Source organism: Caenorhabditis elegans, chromosome V, assembly GCF_000002985.6.
Source record: "Caenorhabditis elegans chromosome V".
Classification (NCBI taxonomy): Eukaryota; Metazoa; Nematoda; class Chromadorea; order Rhabditida; family Rhabditidae; genus Caenorhabditis; species Caenorhabditis elegans.
The window spans coordinates 8,869,737-8,896,941 of record NC_003283.11 but is presented as its reverse complement, the minus strand read 5'-3'; the positions used below and the strand labels follow the sequence as shown (position 1 = coordinate 8,896,941).

General features: G+C 43.1%; 9 protein-coding genes, 5 non-coding genes and 2 pseudogenes across 16 annotated transcripts; 7 read left to right on the top strand and 9 right to left on the bottom strand.

The window, feature by feature from the left end:
- Window positions 1–793: 793 nt before the first annotated feature.
- his-19 (Histone H2A) lies at window positions 794–1,177 on the bottom strand (the record flags this gene model as incomplete). The annotated part of the gene is made up of 1 exon (NM_072895.1): window positions 794–1,177. The coding sequence occupies one exon, from the start codon at window positions 1,175–1,177 to the stop codon at window positions 794–796; it is 384 nt and encodes a 127-aa protein (NP_505296.1).
- A 53-nt stretch (window positions 1,178–1,230) lies between these two features.
- K06C4.23 lies at window positions 1,231–1,602 on the bottom strand. The gene has a single exon (NR_069124.1). It is a non-coding gene; the product is annotated as an Unclassified non-coding RNA K06C4.23 (non-coding RNA).
- K06C4.19 lies at window positions 1,249–1,463 on the top strand. The gene has a single exon (NR_069125.1). It is a non-coding gene; the product is annotated as an Unclassified non-coding RNA K06C4.19 (non-coding RNA).
- his-20 (Histone H2B 2) lies at window positions 1,470–1,841 on the top strand (the record flags this gene model as incomplete). The annotated part of the gene is made up of 1 exon (NM_072894.1): window positions 1,470–1,841. The coding sequence occupies one exon, from the start codon at window positions 1,470–1,472 to the stop codon at window positions 1,839–1,841; it is 372 nt and encodes a 123-aa protein (NP_505295.1).
- Window positions 1,842–4,011: 2,170 nt separating this feature from the next.
- his-22 (Histone H2B 2) lies at window positions 4,012–4,383 on the bottom strand (the record flags this gene model as incomplete). Its single annotated transcript, NM_072893.1, has 1 exon — window positions 4,012–4,383. The coding sequence occupies one exon, from the start codon at window positions 4,381–4,383 to the stop codon at window positions 4,012–4,014; it is 372 nt and encodes a 123-aa protein (NP_505294.1).
- A 10-nt stretch (window positions 4,384–4,393) lies between these two features.
- K06C4.21 lies at window positions 4,394–4,604 on the bottom strand. Its single transcript, NR_069123.1, has one exon. It is a non-coding gene; the product is annotated as an Unclassified non-coding RNA K06C4.21 (non-coding RNA).
- Window positions 4,459–4,610, top strand: K06C4.26. The gene has a single exon (NR_069122.1). It is a non-coding gene; the product is annotated as an Unclassified non-coding RNA K06C4.26 (non-coding RNA).
- Window positions 4,611–4,675: 65 nt separating this feature from the next.
- his-21 (Histone H2A) lies at window positions 4,676–5,059 on the top strand (the record flags this gene model as incomplete). Its single annotated transcript, NM_072892.1, has 1 exon — window positions 4,676–5,059. The coding sequence occupies one exon, from the start codon at window positions 4,676–4,678 to the stop codon at window positions 5,057–5,059; it is 384 nt and encodes a 127-aa protein (NP_505293.1).
- Window positions 5,060–6,493: 1,434 nt separating this feature from the next.
- Window positions 6,494–6,904, bottom strand: his-27 (Histone H3; the record flags this gene model as incomplete). The annotated part of the gene is made up of 1 exon (NM_072891.1): window positions 6,494–6,904. One exon carries the CDS (start codon window positions 6,902–6,904, stop codon window positions 6,494–6,496), a length of 411 nt encoding a protein of 136 aa, NP_505292.1.
- Window positions 6,905–6,961: 57 nt separating this feature from the next.
- K06C4.24 lies at window positions 6,962–7,074 on the bottom strand. The gene has a single exon (NR_069121.1). It is a non-coding gene; the product is annotated as an Unclassified non-coding RNA K06C4.24 (non-coding RNA).
- A 68-nt stretch (window positions 7,075–7,142) lies between these two features.
- his-28 (Histone H4) lies at window positions 7,143–7,454 on the top strand (the record flags this gene model as incomplete). The annotated part of the gene is made up of 1 exon (NM_072890.1): window positions 7,143–7,454. One exon carries the CDS (start codon window positions 7,143–7,145, stop codon window positions 7,452–7,454), a length of 312 nt encoding a protein of 103 aa, NP_505291.1.
- Window positions 7,455–8,011: 557 nt separating this feature from the next.
- On the top strand, window positions 8,012–8,644 carry K06C4.1 (T20D4.11-like domain-containing protein; the record flags this gene model as incomplete). Its single annotated transcript, NM_001356713.1, has 3 exons — window positions 8,012–8,110; window positions 8,166–8,561; window positions 8,603–8,644. 3 exons carry the CDS (start codon window positions 8,012–8,014, stop codon window positions 8,642–8,644), a joined length of 537 nt encoding a protein of 178 aa, NP_001343678.1.
- Window positions 8,645–9,078: 434 nt separating this feature from the next.
- Window positions 9,079–9,467, top strand: K06C4.27 (annotated as a pseudogene). Its single transcript has one exon. A coding segment is annotated over exon 1 (389 nt).
- An 8,670-nt stretch (window positions 9,468–18,137) lies between these two features.
- Window positions 18,138–20,907, bottom strand: EGAP798.1 (annotated as a pseudogene). The gene is made up of 5 exons: window positions 19,870–20,907; window positions 19,640–19,822; window positions 19,399–19,581; window positions 18,672–19,329; window positions 18,138–18,618 (listed from the first exon to the last, which is right to left on the bottom strand). Coding segments are annotated over exons 1-5 (2,543 nt in total).
- Window positions 20,908–23,406: 2,499 nt separating this feature from the next.
- On the bottom strand, window positions 23,407–24,665 carry F07B7.1 (CCHC-type domain-containing protein; the record flags this gene model as incomplete). The annotated part of the gene is made up of 4 exons (NM_001356712.1): window positions 23,407–23,484; window positions 23,708–23,935; window positions 24,004–24,329; window positions 24,374–24,665. 4 exons carry the CDS (start codon window positions 24,663–24,665, stop codon window positions 23,407–23,409), a joined length of 924 nt encoding a protein of 307 aa, NP_001343653.1.
- Window positions 24,666–24,938: 273 nt separating this feature from the next.
- F07B7.2 (Retrotransposon protein) lies at window positions 24,939–26,683 on the bottom strand (the record flags this gene model as incomplete). The annotated part of the gene is made up of 4 exons (NM_072883.1): window positions 24,939–25,513; window positions 25,569–25,736; window positions 25,964–26,108; window positions 26,621–26,683. 4 exons carry the CDS (start codon window positions 26,681–26,683, stop codon window positions 24,939–24,941), a joined length of 951 nt encoding a protein of 316 aa, NP_505284.1.
- Window positions 26,684–27,205: the final 522 nt, after the last annotated feature.

The following is a 27,205-nucleotide window of genomic DNA, read 5'->3' as shown; positions in this document are numbered from 1 at the left end:
TTCTCATTGATATGATCTCATGAGAAAGAAAGAAAATGCATTTTATTCAGAAAGTATACATTTGAACGCATATTTGCCCCTAAAGAGTGCAGTACAGACCAAACGACAAATGTTATTAGTGACGTCGCAAATCGCTTATCTTAAAAAGTTCCAGGTCTGTCCACAATTGTTATTTGTTTATTTCTTCTCAACCATTCAAAATTTCAAAATAAAGTAATCAATTACAGACAAAAATCAAAATATAAAACAAACGATTGAATAGTGGGAGAGGAAGAAACAATTTAAGATGACCGATTGGAACAAGTCCGTGGCCAAATGTGGGTGGGGGTGGTTGTGAGATTCATTGATGAGATTCATAGGTAAAGTGGGATAAACAACACATTATATCAATTGTATGTGTTGTGACGTCACTATAAGTATACTTCTGAGAGAACTCCAACAAGGCGTGTTAAAATACATCATATCAAGGGCTCTCTCTAAAATCATAGTGTTCAGCCATTCAAGAGCAACTTTGAATTTGGCGCCAATTTGTTTGAATTTTTAATGAAGAAGTCCAATTTTGATTAACAATTGTAAGAGAAAATATTGGAAAGCATTAAAAATTCTTTTGTGAATCAACTAATTTCGAGAAGAAGTTTCTTGATTGCAAACGTTGAAAAGATTTTCAATTAGTAATAAAGTACAAAAAAAAAATTGAAATACTATAATATATTTATTCAGTCAATAGAGGATTTGAAATATTTGTGGCTCTAAAGAGGGCCGTTGGGTTCGGTAAAATGTTTTAAGAAGGCATCTATTCCTTGTCTCCTCCAGTCTTCTTTGGAAGAAGAACAGCTTGGATATTTGGAAGAACTCCTCCTTGGGCGATGGTCACTCCAGCCAACAGTTTGTTCAACTCCTCGTCGTTACGGACGGCAAGTTGGAGATGTCTTGGGGCAATTCTGGTCTTCTTGTTGTCACGGGCAGCGTTTCCAGCCAACTCGAGAACCTCAGCAGCGAGGTACTCAAGAACAGCAGCCAGGTAAACTGGGGCTCCGGCTCCAACACGTTGAGCGTAGTTTCCTTTACGGAGAATACGATGAAGACGACCAACTGGGAATTGGAGTCCGGCTCTTGATGAGCGGGACTTGGCTTTTCCTCCGGTCTTGGCTTTGCCTCCCTTTCCGCGTCCAGACATGGTGATGATTGGTTGGTAGATGTAGAAACGATCTGAAGAAGACCATTAGACAGCACCCTTTTAAACACAGCTGCGGTGACTAGGCGGGCACATAGAGATAAGACAGATGGGGGAAGTGGCAGAGTGACCAAGAAAAACTATGCACTTTGTACATTCGGCATGAGAGACAGCATAGAAAGGTGTCCCCACAGAATGTCAATAGGCTCCTCCTTCCCACCGAAAAATTGTTATAAAGGTAATGGCCAACAACCCATTCCTTACACTTGTCCAACGACCAGTCCAATCAATCGAAATGGCCCCACCAAAGCCGTCTGCTAAAGGAGCAAAGAAAGCCGCCAAGACCGTCACCAAGCCAAAGGACGGAAAGAAGAGACGTCATGCCCGTAAAGAATCCTACTCCGTGTACATCTACCGTGTGCTCAAGCAGGTTCATCCAGACACTGGAGTCTCTTCCAAGGCTATGTCCATCATGAACTCTTTCGTCAACGACGTCTTCGAGCGTATCGCTGCTGAGGCATCTCGTCTTGCTCACTACAACAAGAGATCCACCATCTCTTCTCGCGAAATTCAAACTGCCGTCCGTTTGATTCTTCCAGGAGAGCTTGCCAAGCACGCCGTCTCTGAGGGAACCAAGGCTGTCACCAAGTACACCTCTAGCAAGTAAGCATTCAATTGCTGAAAGCAAATCACCGAACCCAACGGCCCTCTTAAGGGCCACAAATGTATTAAAATCCTTTTTCAATTAGTAGTTTATTTAATGAAATAAAGTTTTTATAAATAGACACAATACAACAGTTGTGCCACAAACAATCCTTTTTCAGATATCGATGCCAAATATGTGTCAGTTATTATTTTCCATTCTTATTTAGTGATGAAGAATCAAGAATTAAAATTCAAGAAACGCTAATGAGGATGAGGACAAAAAAGGATCAAGATAAATTGAATTACAGAAAATGTTTAGGTGCTCGCATGGATAAATGCCTGCAGACGGAGTTGGCCATAAAAGTGGGAGACGGAGGCTGTCTTCTATTCTGCTCCTTCTACGAGAGAGTGACGTGTAATAGGTGAGTGTAGGGAGACGGAGACAGAAGAGGATAGAAGACAGCCATGTTGTCTCCGTCTCCCACTTTTATGGCCAACGCCGGCGTCTCTATTAGAGCGGCACCCTAACTGGCCCTTCGAAAATTAGAGCGGTAGAGCGGTATTAGTGCGGCACCCCTTTTTTTGGATGCGGAAGCCACCTCAAATATTCGATTACTTCGATGGTATATTTGTTCATTCTTTAATAACTTTTTAAATTTTCATTTAAACATTGAATTTTAGTGTCTTTGTGAGGCAAAAATACACAATTCTCATGATTTTCACATAAAATATGAGCTTTTATAAGGAAATTTTGAGGTTACTACTTTCAAAAGCATTAACTACTTTCAAAAGCATCGCGGAGGGCCCGGAAATTAGTGCGGCATGCCGCTCTAATAGAGAATACACGGTAAGATTTAAAAGAACTTTTTTGATTTGTTTTCGAAGAAAAATAGACCTAAAAATCAGGAATTCAAAAAATGACGAAATGCCAATAAACGAAGAATTATCGAAGAAGAAAAATGAAGAAGAATCAAGAGTTAAGACTCAAGAAATGCTAATGAGAATGAGGACAAAAAGAGGATCAAGATAGAATGAATTAAAGGAAATGTTTAGGTGTTCGCATGCATGCATGCATGCATGCATGCCTGCAGACGGCGTTGGCCATAAAAGTGGGAGACTCTTCTACGAGAGAGTGAATAGGAAAGTGTAGGGAGACGGAGACAACATGGCTGTCTCCTATCCTCTTCTGCTCCTTCTGCAAGAGAGTGACAGGTCAATAAATATGCTGGTTGCATTTTAGGATTCAAGAAAGGCGAAATTGTAATTACTGGATCAATTTTTTAGCTTTTGATATATTCAAATAAAACACATTTCTCACATTCCTCTCGAACTTGAACTTGGAAAGTAAAAAAAGAGTTAAATAAGAACTTCAATCATTTTGAACTTGTGAGTCGCTTTTTTGACTTTTAAAATTCTTAAAGACGAAGAAACCAGTAATAATTTATCCATATGATTGATTTTATTGAAACTACTGTTAACTGATTCTTTTTTTCATCCAAACATAGAATTTCTAATGGGAGAAAGCGAATTTCCAAAACTGTATTGAGTTAATTACAGAATTAGTAAAGAGGGTAAGAAAAAAACTCAATTTTGGTGCAAGTTAGGAAAATCAGTTAATCGGTATGTTTTCCAAATCAGAAATCCATTCAAAATCTATGATTGTCTCTAAGAATTTCCAAGAATCAGTAAAGAGGGTAAGAAAAAAACTCAATTTTGGTGCAAGTTAGGAAAATCAGTTAATCGGTATGTTTTCCAAATCAGAAATCCATTCAAAATCTATGATTGTCTCTAAGAATTTCCAAAGATTGAAGTAAATTTTGCTTTTTTTCAGTTGAAAACAATAGTTTTAACTATGAAACCTGTTATATCTTGAAGAAAAAACATATATATTTGTTGAAAAAATATCAAAAAATTTTTTATACTTTCAGAAAATATGATTAAAATTTCAGTTTTGACCGGAGGTACTCTTTTGAAGGCCGTGGTCCGTTGCGCCTCGGGAATTTAGAAATTTATTTCATTGGCAATTATTTGATCAGATTTTAAATAAGAAGAAAAAATAAGAATAATAGTGATGAAGAATGAAGAAAACTTTATTTCATTAAATAAACTACTAATTGAAAAAGGATTTTAATACATTTGTGGCCCTTAAGAGGGCCGTTGGGTTCGGTGATTTGCTTTCAGCAATTGAATGCTTACTTGCTAGAGGTGTACTTGGTGACAGCCTTGGTTCCCTCAGAGACGGCGTGCTTGGCAAGCTCTCCTGGAAGAATCAAACGGACGGCAGTTTGAATTTCGCGAGAAGAGATGGTGGATCTCTTGTTGTAGTGAGCAAGACGAGATGCCTCAGCAGCGATACGCTCGAAGACGTCGTTGACGAAAGAGTTCATGATGGACATAGCCTTGGAAGAGACTCCAGTGTCTGGATGAACCTGCTTGAGCACACGGTAGATGTACACGGAGTAGGATTCTTTACGGGCATGACGTCTCTTCTTTCCGTCCTTTGGCTTGGTGACGGTCTTGGCGGCTTTCTTTGCTCCTTTAGCAGACGGCTTTGGTGGGGCCATTTCGATTGATTGGACTGGTCGTTGGACAAGTGTAAGGAATGGGTTGTTGGCCATTACCTTTATAACAATTTTTCGGTGGGAAGGAGGAGCCTATTGACATTCTGTGGGGACACCTTTCTATGCTGTCTCTCATGCCGAATGTACAAAGTGCATAGTTTTTCTTGGTCACTCTGCCACTTCCCCCATCTGTCTTATCTCTATGTGCCCGCCTAGTCACCGCAGCTGTGTTTAAAAGGGTGCTGTCTAATGGTCTTCTTCAGATCGTTTCTACATCTACCAACCAATCATCACCATGTCTGGACGCGGAAAGGGAGGCAAAGCCAAGACCGGAGGAAAAGCCAAGTCCCGCTCATCAAGAGCCGGACTCCAATTCCCAGTTGGTCGTCTTCATCGTATTCTCCGTAAAGGAAACTACGCTCAACGTGTTGGAGCCGGAGCCCCAGTTTACCTGGCTGCTGTTCTTGAGTACCTCGCTGCTGAGGTTCTCGAGTTGGCTGGAAACGCTGCCCGTGACAACAAGAAGACCAGAATTGCCCCAAGACATCTCCAACTTGCCGTCCGTAACGACGAGGAGTTGAACAAACTGTTGGCTGGAGTGACCATCGCCCAAGGAGGAGTTCTTCCAAATATCCAAGCTGTTCTTCTTCCAAAGAAGACTGGAGGAGACAAGGAATAGATGCCTTCTTAAAACATTTTACCGAACCCAACGGCCCTCTTTAGGGCCACAAATATTTCAAATCCTCTATTGACTGAATAAATATATTATAGTATTTCAATTTTTTTTTTGTACTTTATTACTAATTGAAAATCTTTTCAACGTTTGCAATCAAGAAACTTCTTCTCGAAATTAGTTGATTCACAAAAGAATTTTTAATGCTTTCCAATATTTTCTCTTACAATTGTTAATCAAAATTGGACTTCTTCATTAAAAATTCAAACAAATTGGCGCCAAATTCAAAGTTGCTCTTGAATGGCTGAACACTATGATTTTAGAGAGAGCCCTTGATATGATGTATTTTAACACGCCTTGTTGGAGTTCTCTCAGAAGTATACTTATAGTGACGTCACAACACATACAATTGATATAATGTGTTGTTTATCCCACTTTACCTATGAATCTCATCAATGAATCTCACAACCACCCCCACCCACATTTGGCCACGGACTTGTTCCAATCGGTCATCTTAAATTGTTTCTTCCTCTCCCACTATTCAATCGTTTGTTTTATATTTTGATTTTTGTCTGTAATTGATTACTTTATTTTGAAATTTTGAATGGTTGAGAAGAAATAAACAAATAATAATTGTGGACAGACCTGGAACTTTTTAAGATAAGCGATTTGCGACGTCACTAATAACATTTGTCGTTTGGTCTGTACTGCACTCTTTAGGGGCAAATATGCGTTCAAATGTATACTTTCTGAATAAAATGCATTTTCTTTCTTTCTCATGAGATCATATCAATGAGAAGCCCATTAATCATTTTTTAAACATTATACTTTGTCATCTCTGCAATCGCTGACGATATCATCATTTCAATCAATTGCAGTCAATGCTCTGTATGAAACTAGGCATGTAAAATTCAAATTAAATTTGTGGCGGGAAGTTTTAAGTGACATTTCCTTGTTCCAGTAGTATAGATTTACCAGACATATTTTCTTGTGCTGGATATAAAGTTGATGACGTCACTAGTACCATCTGCTGGTATGTCTGTAGAACCTATCCTTACAAAAAAAAACACATAGATGGACTTTCTCATACAATCAAAGTATAGTGACGTCACAACTCAGATAATTGCCTAATTGAGCTGGATTCCGACTAAAATTGGTAACGTCACTAATGGCAGCTTCAGTGAGGACAGTAGAACCTTTTTTTACTATCAAAATCAAAATTGAGGTTCTGAATATGTATATGTAAAATGTTTTAGTAAAATGTAAAAATGTTTTGTTTTCTTAACAGCTGCTAAGAAAAATTTTAGAACTATACAAGAAAAGATGGCAATTTTTATTCAAAGTAAATTCGATGGATCATAGATATGTGGCCCTAAAGAGGGCCGTTGGGTTCGGTGGGGGTTTGAATCGAAACGGTCTCAAACTCTGAAAATCAGAAATTTAAGCACGTTCTCCTCGGATACGTCTGGCCAATTGGATGTCCTTTGGCATGATGGTGACTCGCTTGGCGTGGATTGCGCACAAGTTGGTGTCCTCGAAGAGTCCGACGAGGTATGCCTCGGCAGCCTCTTGAAGAGCCATGACAGCGGAAGATTGGAAGCGAAGATCGGTCTTGAAATCTTGAGCGATCTCACGAACAAGACGCTGGAATGGCGCTCTGCGGATGAGGAGCTCGGTAGACTTCTGGTAACGTCTGATCTCACGAAGAGCGACGGTTCCTGGACGGTAACGATGTGGCTTCTTAACTCCCCCAGAGGCTGGAGCAGACTTGCGAGCGGCCTTGGTGGCCAACTGCTTTCTTGGAGCCTTTCCTCCGGTCGACTTGCGGGCGGTTTGCTTGGTACGAGCCATTTCAATTGGAATCCGATAGGGACTGTGAATAAAGGAGACATGTACACTGCATTTATACAAGGTTCTGGTGGAGAGGCGGGGAAGTTAGAGAGTAGGTAAGAGTGAGTGAGAACAAAGATAACAAGACAAATGTGTCCCCGCAGTGTCTCCTCCTTCACACCGCATAGTGGTATAAAAGGGACAGCCAACTGTCCATTTCTTCATCTCACTTGTGAGTCTTCATTCAACTGCAAACAAAATGTCCGGACGTGGAAAGGGAGGAAAAGGCCTCGGAAAAGGAGGTGCCAAGCGCCATCGCAAGGTCCTTCGTGACAACATCCAAGGAATCACCAAGCCAGCTATTCGCCGTCTCGCTCGTCGTGGTGGAGTCAAGCGTATTTCTGGACTCATCTACGAGGAAACTCGTGGAGTTCTCAAGGTGTTCCTCGAGAACGTCATCCGTGATGCCGTCACTTACTGTGAGCACGCCAAGAGAAAGACTGTCACCGCCATGGACGTCGTCTATGCCTTGAAGCGTCAAGGAAGAACTCTGTACGGATTCGGAGGATAATTTTATCTCTCGATTTCATACAACAAACCAACCGAACCCAACGGCCCTCTTTAGGGCCACAATTCAAAAATCCCAATTTATGTGTATAATAAATATTAATTCTTTGACTTGTGTCTTTTTCCTTTGGTGATCCATATGCTATTATTTGTTGCAGCATTATTCTTCTGATATTGGATTATTTTCGCTCTTCTCTTGAGGATGAAGTGTTAAGTGTTTATGAAATTTTTTTTTAGTTTTGAGGTAAAGTACAGATCTATTTCTCTTACACACCAGTTATTGAAATGTCTAAAATAATGATTAATTTGAAAAATCGGGATGTTTCAACAATAATGATAAATCTTGCAAAGACTACATTGTATCACAATAGTTCTTCAAATGTGATAAACAGACAAAAACATAATTTGGCGAACCAAGAGTGCAATGTTTCTGCCAACGTGCGGAAACACTTTGTTTCTGAGAACCAATTTACATTCTTCAGGTAACACTAATTGACACGAAAACATTGAAGAGTATTTAAGTGAAATGTTTGATGTTCTTAATCATTTACTACACGCAAAATGATAATACTTATCTTGTTGTTTATAAATCTTGCATTTGGTTATGAAGAAATGATGTGCTTAAATGCAGCTGGCCCGGGTATTTTCAGTTGTTTAGATGTAAAGTTTTATTTTGAAACTAGAACTATAAAACTCCAGAATTTCAATATTTCAGAAGTTTCACGAAATTTCAAACCATGAGTTATCAACTGACATAGATAACAAAGCCAGCACGGAAAAAATGAATAAACTCTGCGACGACTTCAAAAAATGTGATTTCACAAAGTGCAAGGCCAATAGAGATGCAATGAAGTCTATGGACAGGACAATTTCCTACTGTGACGCTAATCATTTTCTCTCAGTAGATTTCAAAGAATGCGAGGCAAAACTAATGGCGGATAACTCAACGTGCATTCAAGACTGGATTCCATTTCCAGATCCAATTAGCGATTCATTGAAAATCGATGAAAAATTAATGGAATCATGCAAGATTTTCCTAGGACAAGATAATTGCATTGAGAAGAAGATGATTGAGATTTGTGATACTGCCATGTGGATACAATTTATAAAGGTAAAACCCTAAAAGATTATGTTGAAATTGGTTGGTTTCAGCACTACATGTTCCCTGAACACGATTGTTGCATCTTGCAATAAATTTGGAAAGTTTTTTTAAATGAGTATTATTTTTCAGTTCTATTACCTTGAATTCATTTTTTTGTTTTCAAGTTTTCGCAAATCAGAAAGCTTCCAAAAAAATCCATTACATCAATCATCATTCTTGAAATTTTTTATTACTATCCATCATTCAAACTGACATTCTCTTTTAAATTTGGTTGTTAGTCTCATATGTTTTTACCTATAAAAATGTATGTCTAGTTGAATGTTTATTTTTAATCCTATACGTTCATATAATACATTTGTTATTTAATTGAAATTGAAATTATTATTATACCACTCTTATTCCTAAGTTTTACGCTGGCCACAAAGGAAACAAAATGTGTACGATCAGAAGGACCAAAAGCCTTAAAATGTTTACAAGCGAGTTTTCCGCAGGTAAAAAAGCTATATTAACTTCTGTTTCACATGAACTTCAGAAACTTCATGACATTTTTGAAATTGCCAAATCTGTTAACTTACCAGAGAGAGAAATTGTGGATGGAATAAACAAGCTTTGTAAAGGTGTTCATACTTGTGAGCATTTAAAATGTGAGGCAAAAGAAGAAGTTAGAGATTATGTGGATAAAGTAACCTCGTATTGTGAAGCTATTCAGTATCTCACTATTGATTTCAAAAGTTGTGAATCTCAATTAACCGTGGCAAATTCGACATGTTTTCAAAACTTTGATCCATTCCCAGATGCAGTTGACGATCCGGCAGAAATGGAAGAAATTCAAAACGAAGCATGCGCTAACTTTTTTGGTAAAGAAAACTGCATGGAGAAAGAGATAACAGAAACCTGTAACATCGATGTGTGGACTTCCTTTAATCCTTTAACCAGGAAACTTGATTTCTCTTTTTCACTAATAGCATTGATTTCAGCATTATTGTTGACCGCCCAGTGTAAGCGGGTTGGGGAGCCGCAACTGGGGTCAAGCCGGAATAAGAGTCTAAGAGAGAACTGGCGTTTGCAGAGTGCCGAGCGAAGAGGAGGATAAGCGGTGTGAACGAGTAACACATGTTTTACCATGAAACCCCATTTATTAGCTAAAGAATGATAGAAAGGGAAGTGTTTAATATAAAATAATTAAATTAAAGGAAGGAACGTGCCGCTGGTGCGGTGACGAGACGAGTGAAGCGAGTTGAGGCGAAACTAATTTAGGCCAGCGAATTAGGACGAGCAAGGAGGGCGCGCGCGGTGAGACCCGCGGCGCACACTCGCTGCGAGACCATTGAGCTTGGCGGGAGATTCAAATGAGGGCGCGCATTAGATTGGAGAAAGGGGGAGATAGAGCGACTGGAAGGAGCGGTTTATAGGTTTTCTGGTACGGCGAACACGATGGGAGTATTCGCGAGTGTCTCAGAGTACCAGATAATTGGGAGATGGGACCATCTCACAACACTCCAGGGTTGAAAACGTCGACTTGACGGCCGTCGTTGTGTGAAGGAAGTAGTTGTAGTACACAGGCTTCTTGACCTTTCGTGGTAGAAGAGGTCTTGAGCGACCAGGAATTGCTGTGGGCAATTCCTCGGTTGTGCTCGGGTCCTGGTACTCAACTTCGTCCTCACTGTCAACGTGGACTTGGTCTAAGTCGGGGTTTTCGAAATTATCTTCTTCTCCTACCCTTTCGTGTAAATCTAAGCGGGCGTTTTGAATAGTAGAAGTATTGGGGACTAAGGGGATCATGGTATTATTTTGAATTTTTGATGAAGGGTTCTCAGTAGCTTCAGTTACGTTTGGGCAAGTCTCACGAGGAAAAAGCTCCGGAGAGTAATGTTCGTCCGGTGAGTCGAAAAGGGCAGCGGATGGAATAGTCAAAGGGGGAGCCGACGGATGTTGAACGGCCATTCCTGCATCCATCAAACGCTCTTGACCATCTTCCCGATTTTCCGTATCAGGAAGACTGTCCATATCCGAAGATTGGACTTCGAGTGGAATGAGTTGGCATACAGACCTTTTGTACAACTTCCCCTTGCATTTTACCACTGCTGTACGGATTTCATCCGTCCTTTCTGACCTATTGACTTGTACGATTACTCCTAGAGGCCAATTCTGTCGCTTGACCAGGTTGGTGTTTACTAGCACTACTTGTCCGACCGTTGGTTTCAGATCAGCGCATCTCACATTTCTGTGATGGTTCTGTCTGAGATTGATTATGTAACCTAGTGACCAGTATTTCCAGAGAAGCTCGATGGCTTCTTCCAGGCTTGCAAGATGAGCACGTACTCTTTGTTCGGGGACACCGCTGGGAGCGGATGGTGTGAACTCAGTAGGTGGCGTCTCGATCATGACTCCCGGGTTCAGGAAATCGCATGGTCGGATGGCGATCATATCATCCGGTTGGCGCGAGTGTTGCATGAGCGGGCGATTATTTACCATAGCTTGAGCACTAGAGACAATGTATGACAACGTGAAGTAGTCGAACCTGTCCGCTCCGCATACTTTAAGGATCTGATGCTTCACCAATCCTACAATTCTCTCATACATCCCGCCTTGCCATGGAGACACGGGGGTGATACGGAAAAAGTGGATGGATTGCGTGGCCATAAAGGACGTCAGAGGGTCGGAATGATGTTCCCACGTTGAGATGTCGTCGTTTAGAATCGATCCACCTAAGATGAATGCTGGAGCGTTGTCAGAGTAGACCATTTTCGGGACTCCCACCTGATGAAAGATGGTTTTTAGAGCCATAATGAATCTCTCCGTACTGCCGTCAGACACTACTCTTAAGATGGCCGCCCTAGTGGTGAAACACGTATAGATTAGCACGTAGGCTTTTCCAGTTGAAACTCCGTCGTCTTTACTATATTCTACAGGCCCCATGTAATCAAGACCGGCATTTTGGAACGGGGTTGAAGGCGTTGTTCTGCTTTCAGGCAAAGCCATAGAGTGCGGGTATGGAAAGGGTAATCCATGAACCTTTTTGCACTGAACGCATTTGCTGATTACAGATCGAGCTACTGAACTGTCGTTCGGTAGCCAGTATCTTGTGCGCAGAGCTGCCCTAGTGTACTGTTCCGGTAAATGACCGTTGATCTCGTGAGTTTCGAGCATTAGAAGATTAGCAAGCGGATGTTTCGGGTGAACCAGAATTGGCTCGTTAGCTTCAGCGGGCAGAGTCGGTGACTTAGCTTGCTTCAGCACACGATATAGCCCGTCAGGTGCAACATAATACCTCAATGATGATGGAAATGTGAGCCCTTGCTCCGCGCATTCTTTGTAATGCTGGAGGAAGATATAATGTCGTGCGACCCTTCTCTTCTCGAGAAGATTGGGTGCCATCATAAACTTCTCCAGAATCCGAGAAGTCGGAACTTTTCCCTTACGCATTTTACTGATAGCTAAGAGGGTCCTATAGGTGATTAACATTAATTTTCGTAGAGAGTTGGTGTACCGAAAGGAGATGGTCGATTCGAATTTGGAAGGTAATTCAAGAATATGTAAGACTGTTTCGGAAGCGGGTGGTTTTTCAGCTTTTTCCATGAGAGGTTTCTTTGTCTTCTTGGTCTTTGGGTCAAGAATCTCTGCGAATACCACTGCCTGGAATTCAGCTGGGCACGTAAATGTTCCTTCAATCTTACATGGCCAGTCTTCCGGTTTCTGTTTAAGAAATTCCGGTCCGTTGAACCACAAGTCACTATTCTGTAGTTCTGATGTGCTCATGCCTCTAGTCGCGATGTCTGCGGGATTGTCTTTTGTCGGACAGTGGTGAATGGAAGTATCGATGCCGCATTCCCTCATTCGTGTTTGATTGAGGTGAATTTGGTCAATTCGATTTGCTACCCAAACACGTGTGTTCTTTTTCGACAAAATTCAGTACAGAGCGCAAGAGCTATCAGTGAATAAGCGGATGTTGGTTACTTTACAACTGAGCTCCTTCACGATGGAAGAAGCCAGATTTGATCCAATCTCAATTCCTAACAATTCTAATTTTGGGATCGTCCAATTGGTCTCCTTGGATGGCTTAATCTTATTCTTGCTTGTGATCAAGGAGATCACTGGAGGTCTATCGTCACCATATGAGAAGTAGGCGTAAGCGGCTGCTGCATAGATGTCTTGAGAAGCGTCCGAGAAGATCAGTAACTGTATTTCTTTGTATTCGAAATCAGTTGTCAGTCTTCTCGGTACCGTTATTGTACGATCTATGAAGGAAGCTTGGATTGCTTGCCAGTCATCTAGCAGGTGTTTAGGGATAGGGTCTTTCCAGTTTACTTCGTGCTTTTGAATAAACCTTTTCATTAAGACTTGAATCGGTGAGATTAGTCCCAATGGGTCAAAGGTTTCAGCCATTTTAGAAGCAACGTCTCTTTTGGTGGGATGCATAATGGTTTGGACATCGGCGATTTTGATGGTGTAAGTATCTGCGTCTGGGCTTGAATTCCACTTCATTCCTAGTAACTTGATTGTTCTATCGGATACTCTGTCTTTTGGGTCTATTTTCTCCATACTCTCATCATGGTTTACCACAAATTCCCGAATCTGGATTGTGTACCAAGAAATTTACAATCGTTGAAGCCAATAAATTGGGACTACAACTCATGCCAAATGGTAGGCGCACAAACCGTTTGGTGCAAATATTATCCCTCGTAATCGGCTTATTTAAATCCGTTAGCCATAGAAATAGAGTTAAGTTCCTAAATTCGGGCTGTACTTGAACCTGATGAAAGGCTTTTTCAAGATCTCCTACGATCATCAGTTTAATGAACCGTGAGCGGATGAGGATGCCGAAAAGAGGAATAACCATGTTTGCTCCCGCATGGACCACGTCATTGAGACTCAATTGACCTACTGCGTGGCTAGATGCGTCGTAGACGACCCGCACTTTGGTGGTATTTGAGGACTCTTTGATCACGGCTCTGTGAGGCATGTTATAGTTGTACTTAGTCTCTGATTTCATGTTTGGGGTAACAGATTCGATGATCCCACTTGCTTCCTGGGTTTTAAAAATTTCGTCGTATTGTTTAAGTAAATTTGGATTTTTGGAATTTTTGAGAGCGTTAACCGTAGCGTGTAATCTTTTCACAGCCACCTCATAATTGTCTTTCAAGCGTACTTCATTTCCATTTAATGGAAAAGCAACTTCGAGAATCCCTTCTGGTGTATACCTTAGGGAGTTTTCGAATGATGCCTGTAGATCTTTAGCGGATGTTGTAGTATGGTCATTCCAGGGCTGTGCCTCGATGCCAATGTTTTCTAACTTCCACTGTTGTTCTACCTGAAGTGTTAGGGCTTGATTCGAGTCTTCTGGATTGAGGCCGTTGATGAGAGCGGATGCATGCATGAATGTTTCACTGATGACTTCGATCTGGGTGTGGTTTTGGTAGATTGTTGTATCAGGGACTGGATGTACAATGTGTCCAAAGTCCGTGATTTCTACCAACCTCCCAGACGGAAGAATATGTTTCTTGGTCTCTGGGTTAGCGTTAAGCCATGCCAGTAGATCGTTACCAAGAATCATATCGATTCGTCTACCATTGTAAATATTGGTAGAAGTAATCTCAAAGTGGTCGATGTTATGACGATTCATGTAAGCTAAGTCCTCATCGGAAAAGAATGGTGCGCTGTAGGGTGTCTCTGGCATATTTGGTATTCCGGCAATCATTAGCGTGAGAGTTCTTTGAGAGGCTCTCATCTTTAATTGCAGTTTGAATACGTGGGATTTTTGGGTAACTGCACCGTTGAAACCAGATAAGTGCATATTCGTGCTGGCTAGGATTTTCATATGAAGCTGTTCAGCTCGTTGATGCGACAAGAGTGATAATGAAGCTCCTGAGTCCACGAGGGCCAGGATGCAATCATTTGACTTTGTGCGAATGCATATGAAAGATAAGCGGGAGGCTTGCGCAGATTTCTCAACAATCGCGGCCAGCTGGTGAGCTGGATTTGATCTTGAAAGCACTGCTACGAATTGTGAAATTTCTTGTTTTGCTAGGACTTGTGCAGAATCGGAAAACGTTGGAATAAAAGTTAGGAGCGGGTTGATAGTGGGGATAGCGGGTGTTGGAGAAAGAGTACTGTGGGTATGAAAAGAATCGGAGACATTTGAGGCTGGCGGCAAAACAGCTGTTGACAGGGGGCTCGGTACATTTGTCCCCCTGCCTGCCCAAAACCGCTTATTGCTGGTTTTGTCCCAAATGCCGGCCTTCCCGGCTATCTCGAAAAAACTGCTGGGGCGGCGGAGCCGTTGGCGGATAGTTTTTCAAGTCCCTATAATACTCTTTCAGTGTGCACCCTCCCGTGTGGTGCAACCCTTGACAGAGAATGCATCTCATCAAGCATTTGCACTGCTCCACGTTGTGTGTGCCAGTGCAGATTGGGCATAGACGAGATGCCATTAAGGCTTGCCTGAAGTCTTTGCTAGAGAGCGTACATCTTAGTGAGTGATGGCTCCCTTTGCATGCTCTGCAAGTCTTTTTGGCGGTACCTTCGTACAGGGGGAACGTTCTCGGGAGTAAGCGGAGCAGTGGTCCTTTCTGTCCCGGAGCGTAGTACCCTGGTAAAGATTCCCCTGTGTTTCTGTCGTAGTAGGTCTTTGGGTGATCTTCTGGTTTGTATACCGGTTTGTCGGTCCAGCCGATCGATTTCTTTTTTCCATTAGGGTTTTCCTGATTCTGGGTGGTGGCGTAGGCGTGATTGATTTGACCTGAGTATGGGATCCCGAGTGGTCCTACTTCGGTTTCGCTTTCAGCGGTTGGTAAATGTCTAAGGGCCAAGATTGATTCTCTGGCCATGTCGTCAACGCAGGTCGTGACATAGTCAAAGATTTCTTGGAATGTCGCATTTTCTCCTTTCGAGCCCCAGAACTGAGTGACTCTTGTGCGGATAGCGGGTGGTAGGCGAGATGTGAGAGGTGTGAATGTTCTCTCATCATTCGCTGCTAAGCCGGAGTTCACTAGTTGTTCGGCAAGAATAGAATGTTTTGCGATCGCCCTACGCATTTCTCGCACGTCTGATTGAGGGAAACCGATGGCGTGGATTTGGGCTAGAAGGCTGGTCTTATTCTCATCCTTCCCAAACACAGATTTGAGAGACGTAATGGTCTTCTCAAGCGCCTTAGCCGCTACGTGGTCTCTAGAGATACAGTCACGCGCTTTGCCTAATAGGTGAGTTTTTAGGATCATGAATTTATTTGCTTGATTTAGGTTTTCGTTTTCCATGACCGATTCTTTGAAGTCGGTGAGGAATGAGTCAATATTTGAGTTACCATCATATTTGCCGAGGTACTTTAATAAGTTTTGAGTCTCGTGACTACCATTATTCTTCACCTCGATGTACCGGATTTCGGTGCGTGTTTGAGGAGTAAGCGGTTGTTGGTTGTTGTCGTCGGACTCGGGCTCATATTCGTACTCGGAGCCAGTGGTTTGCTGTTGCTGAGCCGTTTCATGGGTTGGCTGTGGCATAGCTGGTCTACTGGTCTCTTCGGCGACGGTAGTATTTAAGATTTTGGGTTCCACAATTAACTTTTCTGTAGCTTCCATTCTGTCGGTGAGCACGTGTACCGAGCGGCCTTGTGACGTCAACTCTGATTGCATCTGACTCTGACTTGTGGCAATAGCTTCGATTGCCGCCAGGAGTCTGTGCGTGAGTGTGTCTTCACCGCGAGGTTGTGCGTATTGGAGGAGCGGGTGAAAAGTCGAGTAATCATGAGCTCCTGCACTTGGATAACCCATCTGGCTGTTTAAAACCTGATGTGTTTGCAAGGCAGGCGCGTTCAGAACTCTTTGTGGTGTAATTCGCGTACCTGGGCCCGTAGTTGTAGGGGCTTGCTGGACGAGGAGTGGGGTCTCCGTCGGGCCCTGTTCGAGCTGCTCACGTTTCCCTTGGAGTACCCCTTGTGTAGTTGTCTGGATCCTTTGATCAAGCGGCTGCTGTAGACGAGTAGTACCACCATTGGTATGAGCTGGAGCACCGAGTTGTAGACCATGTTGACCATGTTGACCATGTGGATGGTAAGCAGCAGCGGATGACATCGGAGCAGTGGTAGACGACGTCGGAGCAGCGGCAGATTGAGTCGGAACAGCAGCAGATGATGTTGGAGCAGCAGGAGCCATTGGAGATCTCTGTGGGTTCGCGGGGTCGAGCAAGTTCGCGAGGTGTAATTCATCGTGCAGGCTCAGTCCCTCGTTGTCCCAAACCATGCCTGGTGAAGATAGGCGAGGGGTTCCTGTAGACGGCGTGCTACCGTGAGGAGTTCGAAGATCAGAGATGACACGATGATCGGACGGCCCATTGTTCTGAGCGTGGTCCTCGATCGTTGCCTCAATGTCTCTCCTTTCCTCGTCGTTGGCGTCGTCCTCGGTGGTGGCCCCTGTTTCTACGTCGGTGGTTGCTAGCAGAGATGGATCGAAGTGGGTGATGGGGATGTTTCGGCTTCTCATTTCAGTCTCAAGCTGTTGGATGTCGTGAGTCAAGTGGTCTACGAATCTAGCGGTTGATGACTTTTCGAGGTAGTCGAGCACCTCCTGGTGATATTGATGGCGATTAGTATCGACCATCATTTCCGGGTCACGGAATTTGTCAGAGATAAGGTCGCGCATACCTTCGAGCGCAACTAAGATCGTCTGGAGACGAATCAGTAGTGCGTCGAGGTAAGTCGAGTCTTCGCTGCTGAGGAGTTGATCCTGAGGCATGTTCAGGAGAATTTCCATTTTAGCCTCAGTCTCGGCCAAGATACGCTTGGCTGCGTCAACCTTGTGGTTGATACGCCTTTTGAGGGGGCCAACGATACGTGTCGCCAAGGACACCTGTCCTCGTGTACGTTTTTTCGTTGATTTTCCGCAATTGGCTGGAGTTGGTGGGACCGCCGTGCCGCCTTCTGAGGCGTGGCGACGCCGTCCCGGTGAGGGAGATCGGGAAGATCCGAGAGATAGTTAGGAGAGATGAGGGTGATTGTCCGAAGACAATAATTAAACCAGTAACCTACAAGAAATTAGAATTTATAAGAGGTTAAGGTGATGAGGAAAGTAGAGAGGAAGGGGGTATAAGGCTACCAGTGCTACTTATTTAGTGAATCGCTCAGGGCGAAGCGGGAGGTGAATCGCTCAGGGCGAAACGGGAGGTGAATCGCTCAGGGCGAACGGGAGGTGAATCGCTCAGGGCGAAACGGGAGGTGAATCGCTCAGGGCGAAGCGGGAGTTGAATTGCTCAGGGCGAAGCGGGAGTTGAATTGCTCAGGGCGAAACGGGAGGTAAATCGCTCAGGGCGAAACGGGAGGTGAATCGCTCAGGGCGAAACGGGAGGCCCACAGCTTGATCAAGGCTAGGGAAATAGGTTTTTTTTTGTTGTTGGTTAATTAGCGGATTCGTGAGTTGTAGTGGTAACTATGCGCATAAATTTTTTGGATAGACAAATATTGTTTTCTGTAGCCACCGATAGGAATAGAGACCGTTTTTAAGATGATTTTGGAAGAAAGAGAGTTTATTGATGAACAGCGGGTGGTTGGCAAGCGATAAGCGGTTGTTGAAAATAATCGGAAATGTGAAAAGAGTATCATTCCATCTCCTCGTCTTGGTGACAGGTGCAGGATTCGATGTCTCTTCCCGTGATTTCGTTGAAGATGTGATTCCAACAGCCGTTGAGCCAAGCTTCCCACTTCTCCATGGAGTACATCGTAAAGAGGGTAAAAGTCGGTAGGACTAAATTGTGGCCTCTAGCGGATGATGTTGCGATGTGACGTACACAAGTCGAAAGCTCAACCTTGACAGTTGAGGCTTCTTCACGGATGCCCAGGACCAGCATAGTCGCTCCTCGTACTATCTTCAGGAAGTTACGTGTTTCAACGTATGTACCTTGGAAGACGGTTTCGGGAGGTTTCTGACCAGTAAGTAGGTTAATCATCCATGCCAATCGTAGTCGCAAAGCTTGTTGTCCGGTGGGAAGTGGAGTATTCAGGGCTCGTCTGAGTTTCGTTACATCGTGAAGTGGGGATTCCCAAATGCACCGGTTTGTAGGCGTAAATCGGAAGGTAAGTCTGTAACAAAGATGTCCTCTTTATTTTACTGTACACGAGAATGAAGGGGTTACCTCCTTTCCTCGTCTTCTTGAAGTTGTTCAAGAAGGGTGTATTCGCCAGAGATTGGAAGCGTAAACCAGTAGCGGTTGGTATTTCCAAATCTGTCTAAACACCGTGTAGACTCATCCCCAAATGGATGTGGTTGAAACAGCACGTATAATGATTGCCGAACCTCCGGAATGCACCAAAGATCGAATGTAGGAAGTGTGACAGTGTCAGCTCCGTAACGCTGTTTTCGCATGACTTTGTTCGGTTCGTTTTCTTCCAACTGTACCATCAAACATTCTTCAGCCTTCAAGGCATGACCATATTGAATCATGTCCTCGGCGTACTGACGAAGTAAGATGGGCGAACCATTGAATGGAGCGTCGTATCTTGGGTCGGCGCGGCCACATAGAATGACCTGTAGTGCTCGAACTCTCGATACTAATGCGTCCTGTCCTAATGGAAGCGGGTGTTGGATGAGGCCTTCGAAAGCTCTGTGCTGAAACGCTGGTCTGGCACTGTCGTTCTCTAGTGTCAAGGATTCCTGACAGTTGATGTAGGCGTTTCCGTTGATTCTGGCCTCAGTGATCATTTCTTGCAGATCGTTCCCCGCTGCATTGGGGGGGGGGGGGGGGAGACGTTGCGGAGAATTTGATCATCGGGTCCGTCCTCTTCAGAACTCGACTGAAAGAAATACTTGTATGTAGAGTTTAGATATTAGAAAGGGGAGGAATTAGAAAGGAATGAACATACTTCTTCGGAGTTGTTGACTGATAAAGCGGGTGATGCAGGCACTTCGACTGGATGTTCCTCCACTGCCATTGGTGGTCGCTCATGTCTCCTGGCCCGTGCCCTGCCCTGTTCATTGTGTACCCATTGCAGTGCAAAAGGAATCAGATGAAATGGAGCGGGAATGCGGTGCAGTTGCATGGCAGCCTTAATCAAGTTTGTAGTTGGGTGTTCTGAGTAACAAAATTGTGATTTTGCTACTTACAGCGATTCCAATCTCTCTCACTACGTTATAAGGCAGGTCCAATGGTAGCATTGGGTTCACGGGTGGTCCGAGATCCATGAGTGGTGGTGGTGCGACTACATCATTAGCCGGTTCAGCGGGTGGTACATCAGGTTGTTGTTCTCTCATGTTTATCTCGTGTGGTAGAAGTTGCTCCATGTGAAGCTAAAATCTCCAATAAAGGCTAACAAAAAAGAACGTAATCAGTATACCTCTCCTGTGCGACGAAATTCGGTGATAACCTCACTCACACTCTGTAGGTAGAGAACCTATCTTGGTGCAAACGTTGGAATTCTATTCACTGCCTGAGAATGATATTCAGGTGGGGCGAGTGATAGATAATGGACCGGACGTTCTTCCAAGTAGTTGGAGTATCTCCCAGGGTGATGTTGAGGGAATTCGCCGGCGTCATCGTGGTAGAAGCTCCATCCAATCATCTCATTTCGTCTGTTTTGCACTCGTCTCTCAAGATAGATGAAGGCCTGGTCGGTGTACGATCTATATTGGAGTGGTCTGTCCTGACGGTTGGTCAGTGCACGGATGCGAAGCAGATGATTTCGACGAAAGGTGGTGACCCTTTGTTGAAGTAGATGTTGTTGTCCAAGATTCGTGGTGCCCATGGGAGATTCGCATAGTCCTGAGGCTACGGTGTGTCCGACTATGTTACATTGGCGACATGGTGGTCTTGCGCATTGGCTATGAGTGGCTGAGCGGCTGTTGCACATGTGGCAGTAGGAAACGTGGTTTATGGCCAAGAATTCCAGCCGTTGTTCGCCTTCAAGTATACCAAATGGGCAATTCTCAAGACGGTGATCAGCAAGGGGGAGTCCCAATAAGTGTGAACCACATAGAGGGCACCTGTTTGTTCTGTCACCTTCTCGAGGTTCGTTTTGTGCACGAGCATATAGAAAGACAAATCTCGGAAGGTCAGCGATCTGTCCCAGAAGTGGTAAGCGGATGATGGATTGTTGCAGATGTGTAGCTGGAGTTGGTAACCGGTCCGCCCAAATGAATAGAAGGATTCCACCTCGCTCCATAACATTATTCGGTTTGAATTCCGGCGGAAAATTTTCCTCCAATGTAGCAAAACGAATGATCGTTTGCTCATCAAAGGGAAACCGTATACCAAAAAACTGGAATATGTTAAGGGCTTCATAGCGGATGTCTTCTACTATCGGAGCTGGATGTTGTCGTGGCAACTGTATCGGAACACGTTCTATTTCCCAGGGTCTCTCGTCTGGATCCCCCATACTTCACTGTAAAAAGTTACTGTGAACCTTTAGTCGGTGAGTGTAGGAATAGTAGTCAACAGAATATCAAATACTTACGATCAGCTGGAGCAGAACTGAATCAAGGAGTGCAAGAAGAGAAGAAGAAGAGAAGAAGAAGAGAGGATTATGACCAAAGTCTGATATTTCCGCCTTTATATATGCTGGAAATTGGGGCAGTGGTTCATAACGTTTACGTGTATCACGTGGTCAAATGAGATATTGAAGAGAGATAAGAAGAGAAGAAGTGAGAGAATTGAATTAAAGCGTGAAACGGTATGAGGGAATTTAGGATTTAATCGGTGACGTGGAAACTTATTTGCTCTAAAATTTGTTGCGCTAGCTCATACTATACTCGTGGACTTCTCACCGGTCTAGTTTGATTTTACTGAGGGTTTTGGATATTCTGGAGTTTTGTCAATTTGTCTTCCTACTCTGTCTTCTCAACTACTGTTCCTGATTACCACTATCTTACTTGATTTGACATCGTCTTTGAACTTGTTCATCAGGATCGTTTAATGGTGCGTTCGCTATCTCAAAATTTCATGTAATTCTCTCGCCCATGATTAAGTATCTGTTGGGAGTAAGGAATTTTTTGGATGACTTTTGAGATAGCATGGCACCCGGTGTATTTACAGGCAGATGCTGAACGAGACCCCCTAGAAGAAAACGTCAAGATGGTCAAATTCAAAGTCGTGTCGAAGCGGATAGTAATATGAGGAAGGAATCTAATTCGAAGGATGTTTGTATTATGTTCTGAACTAGCGGTCATAGGATGTCGACGTCCTAAAGTCGTAGTCAGCACGGATGTCTACTTGATAGCCGGTGTCAATCTGCCACTCTGACTGTGCGCTAAGTGATCACGTGGTATAATAAACTTCTTTGAATTCGGATAGCAGCTTTTTCATGAGTTAGCTCAGAGGTATCATTGAATGAACGAAAGTTGAAAAAAAAACGTAGACTAGCACCAGAATTCCTAGTAACCTTTTATAATTTAGACTAAATTTTTATTAACCAGCAAAGGTTGCTGTCGCAACCCGTTTTTCTTTTTTTTTATGATTTTCCTTTGGATCAATTCCTTATTGAATGTAAGTGTCATGTGTTGCTTACTTCAATTAGGTGTGATTGTCCTCCGGGGGTTTAGGTTTAAAACTTCTTAAGTGATTTTTAAATTTTTATATGTTTTCCCGTTGGATCAATTCCTTATTGGACCTAAGAGTCATGTGCACTTATTCCAATTAAAGGTGGATGTCCTCCGGGGGTTTAGGTATAAAAGGTTCTTGTTTGAGTTACTTCGTAATGTCTTCTTAAGTCTTCAGATGTTTCGAACGATCTTTCAGTCTTATTTGAGCCATTGTCGGGAAGAAACTTTTGTATAAAAGCGGATGGTATCTGCTCTTATGTCGAACTTTTTATTTATTTGATTAGATTCTTTTGTGATTTCGTATTTATGTTAGAAGTGTATGTATTACCATGTCACTACTGCACAAGAAATTGTGAAGAATCTTTTTTTAGATTTTTAAGTTTTGTTGTAGTTTCTTTATTATGGTATTATTCCTGTTAGTCTAATTGTGTACGTGTTAATTAAAACAGTCGTTAGAAGTATAGGAAAAGTTACTCATATTTATTTCTTTTTATGAAGCGGATGTATTGTACCTACTTCTACAAAAAGCAAGAAACTGTTGTAATTATTACTTTTTGTAATTTCTTGTTAAGTCTCGGCTTTGAAAACTTGGTCATCAGGATCGTTTAAAGGTGCGTTCGCCATCCCAAAGGTTCATGTAATTCTCTCGCCCATGATTTAGAATCTGTTGGGAGTAGAGAATTTTTAGGATGAATTTTGAGATAGCATGGCACCCGGTGTATTTACAGGCAGATGCTGAACGAGACCCCCTAGAAGAAAACGTCAAGATGATGTTGGATTCAAAGTCGCGTCGACGGTGATCAAGAAATTTTGTTTGAAAAAGGAGCGGATGTGCTACTTTTTTTTTCCAAAAGATAATAATTTATTTGTTGTTTGTGTTTTAATTTCCATTGTGAGGGCATCTTTTAAGTTTCTGGAGGTGATTAACACGGCCCCGAATTTTTTAAGCTGCTTCAGGAAATTAGATTGGTATTTTTTAGGTTTCTATACAAGTAGGCTGGTGCCTTTCACTCCCTTTTTAAATTTACAATTGAGAATTTATAAATATAGTTATTGAGTATCTAAACTCATTTTTTGAACGAAATTGAAGGAATGATAAGGCTACTCGTAAAGGGTTTATTGGGGTGAAAGATAGCGATGGAACAGCCGCCTCTGGCTATCACAGAGACTGTTAAGAACAAAGGGGGGTGAGACGAGTATTATGAGATTTTTTAGCGGGTGGTAAACAACTTTTTGGATGATTGGGTAACGGGGAGACAATAATTTAAATAAATTAAAAATCAACAATGGGGTACGGTCCTTATGTGGTGAGATGTGGGAGTAGACCGGCGCTTGGCTCAATCTATGGTGATTTCCGTACCCTGTACCGCCGGAACAGTGGCGAGCGGTTGGGTTTTGGAACGCTTGGTCTCAACCTGTAAAGAAAGCCGGTGTAAGTTGACGTCTCGAAAAGTTCCGCAATAAATAATTTTTTGTTTCATTTTTTCCCGAATAAAAAAATAAATTAGCCTTCGAATCCTTTGGCTTAACGTCTGCCTTGACAGCGGTTGGTGAAGCAGTCCTAGCGCGCTTGTTGGAGTTGTTCCCGGCCACGGTGGCCTTTTCCGGTTTTTTGCCAAATTGGAGCGGACAGAATACCTCGTTGTGACCACTCTTGGCTTGATTCTCCGAGTGCTCGTGGCGGTAGGCGCACGAGACTTTCGGCTCTGTGCAGCTCAAGTGGTGACCTGCGTCGGATTGAATCAGCGGTTGAAGGCACTTGTTACAGTATCCATTGGAGCGGGCACGATTCTCTCTGTGGAGGTAGAATGTCGTTGTTCTGCAGTCGATGGATTTGTGGGAGGCTCTGCGGCAGAAGATGCAATACTGGAAAAGGACGTGGGTGAGATAATCTCCTTGTGTTGATGAAATGAATGTACTGATAAATTACTTACTGAGCCTGAGTAGGCTTTTGCCGGCTTTTTGTCCTTGTTCTTTTGCAGATTTCCCTTGGAAGAAGTTCCGGTGGATTCAGCGGATGATGAGCGGCGGGCTTGTGCTTGTCTTGAATCGTTGTCCACGTGGTGCTCATGCATTATTTGCGTCTCCAGGCGATTGCAGATGCTTTCGACCGTGTGCAACTGCGCTTTGAGTGCCGTCATGGAGCCATTCAGAGCTGTCAATGATGCTTGTGCCTCGAATCGGTCCCTTTCGTTCACCGTCGCGAATTCCTTCCATTCCTTCATCCATGCTTCGAGAGCGGATGATGCATTCGGGTCGTCTGTAAGAATATTTTTTCTCTGCAACCGAAAATCATACCTCTACCATAATTGTCACTTTCATTTGGGTGTTCCGTGTCCATGTCCATAACCACGATCTCTTCGTGCTCAATAGTAGAAATGCTGCTATCGAGGAGAGACGCGGAGCGGATGAGTGGACTGGAATCTCCGTGGTATTCCGCTGCACCTGATGTGTTGAGTGGGCACTCGTCGATTTGGATGTTCTTCGGAGGGGTCGCCTCTACTTCACCGTCGGTATTCTCACTGAGTTGAGACGAAGTGACGTCGTTGTTCAGCGGTTGTTGATTTTTTGCTTTGTTGGACTTTCTGCCTCCCATGTTTCAAGTGTATGCTGTAATTCAAGTTTAATGAACTTTGAACGTGCATTAGTTCGAATATAGATAAGTGGAGTTCGGAAGTAAACCGTGGCAAAATAATCAATAATCCAAGAGATATAAGCAACAGATCTTAACGAAGAAAATTAATCAGACATTAGAGCAAAGAAAAAATTAGAAGTGATAATCAAGTATTAGTTGTTTAATCGGTTTTTTCCAGCGGTTGATGAAGAATTATTGTTCTTGTTATTTTGAGGGAGCCAAATGTTGAGCCAGTCACTGGAGGTCGATAACGAGCGTCTGCATTTCCTCAAACGGGACCACTCGTGTTCCGTCGATCAAGACGATCGTGGAGAGTTGTGCAAGTTTTCGGATAATGCATTGTTCGCGGCGATCATGTAGAGCGGTTGGTGACGTACGGGTACTGATGCATGGACATGTGAGCGGGATTTGGTTCGGATGATAATCCATCCAATCTGCGTAGTGCTCATACCAGTTGTCGTGTCCTCTTGCCCATTCCATGACTCCTTGTCGAAGTGCTGAAGCACGATGGTTCTCCGCGTTGTCGTCGCTATGGATCTTCGCGAAGCCAGCGCGCGAGTAGTACTTCGGTGTGTCTTTTACAAAGATCGCCACCTCTTTACCATTCGCGGTTTGGGCCTCCGCGACCAGCCTGGCTTGGCCTAGACCAGACGCGTCGAAGATTCCAAAAGCGTGGACAGTCACAGAGAAGCAGGTGTTCCGGGTACAGCGGTTGATGATGTTCTCGAGGGAGACACGTACATCCTCCCTATCCCTTTTGCACTCGTCCAAGTCGTTTATCACCGTCGTGTGGTTGGCCGCAAGTCTCTCTAAAAATCAAAAATCAATAATTTACGAGATTGTTAACGAAAACTTTTACGATACCCTGTATGTTGGCGATTGCTCCGCAAATGTAGTGGAGCGATGCTGATGTGGTAGCGGATGATGACTTTTCTCTTCCCATGTGGGTGGCTATCATCGAGGAGACACTATCCACCTTCAGCTTGGATTCTTCCACGGTCAATTGCATGTTGCTGCACATCTCGGTGATCTCTGAAAAGAGAATGAATTAATAATTGATTATTAGGGCCGTTTCTCAAGAAGCGAGGTGATTTTCGTAGTTTGATGGCGTTTCCAATCACTGAGTATGCTCAGTAATTGTGAAGTCACCACCATGACTTTTGAAATCTTTTCTATTTCTTGAAAAACATTTTCTAACACCAAAAATTCTTCGTCTTCTTCTTCTTTTGATCGTGTTTTCTCCATTAAAATTCACTAACCTCCCAAGTGTTGCTTGAGCGGTTGATGTTCCTCGGATGTTCTCATTCCTTGTGCAAGCTGACCAGGATCGTCGCAAAGAGTGTCGGGAGAAGCGGTTGGCTCGACCTTTTCCTCAAGTGTGTGGGACGATTGGTTTTCTTCCATCTAGAAAATATAAACGTTCGTAAAACTAGTGATTTTAAAGAAGATTTTGTTGAGTGTGAGCGAGTTAAGCATGAGCGAACAAAAAGGTAATGGATAATTAAGTTAAGCTAAGTGAAATCAGAGAGACTGTGCTCGGTCTGTCTTCTTTGTGACTTAATCTTAATCATCATTTTCGATAAGAATTCACGCATTTCAAAATAGCTGTCCAAAATAATGACAAGAGAAAAAATTTCCCACGAAAAGGTAAGGGCTTTTTTTCAGTAGTATTTAAAAGTTATTAATTTTCAGGTAACGAGTGAAATTGTTAATTTCGAATCTCATTTGGCAGATCTGTGCCAGCCAGCGCAGATCGAGAACCAATTTACTCGTTTTTTGAATTCATCCCCTGTGCTCCGGGGTTGCCGGGCTTTTGGAGCTGAATTCGAGGATTGAGAGATCAGGGTAACTGTCTCTCGGTGTGATATAAGCATTTTAAATTGAATAATAATGGTATTTTCAACGAAAAGTCTTACGATTGGGAGCTGAGCGGGTGTTTGGAGAGGATGGAGTCCTGTTTTGCTGGTTGAGCTTCTCATTCTCGGTGGGATCCGGCTGTTTTACTGTAATTCACGATGAATATTCAAGAGATCAATTGAAGAAACAAAAAATATTACGAAAAGTTTCGAAAAAAACGGAGGAGAAAACACAAAAATTGAGCTAAAATGAATCAAAAATCCGTGGAAATCCCCAAAAATCCCAAAATTCGTGTGAATTTTGGGGGGGGGAACCTTAGACTAATGTTCACTCTGCGTACTGCGTACTCTGTGCTATCACCGCCGCCTACCGTAACCCGCGCAAAATTTGAATTTCAATCGTTTCGAGAGGTGGTTCAGTGGAATTTTAAGGAGTTTTCAGCGTGTATCGGAGTATTTCCGGATAAAATTGACTTTTTCTGGTTAAAATTAAATTGAAATCACATTTTAATAACAATTTCTTCAATAATTTTCTCCAGATGAGGTGGAAAATCACTGAATTTAGTGAGAATTGTCACAAATGCGTTTCGTCACAGATTTTCGAGGAAAATAGTCAACGAGAAGTCAGCTCAAGGGAAAATAGAA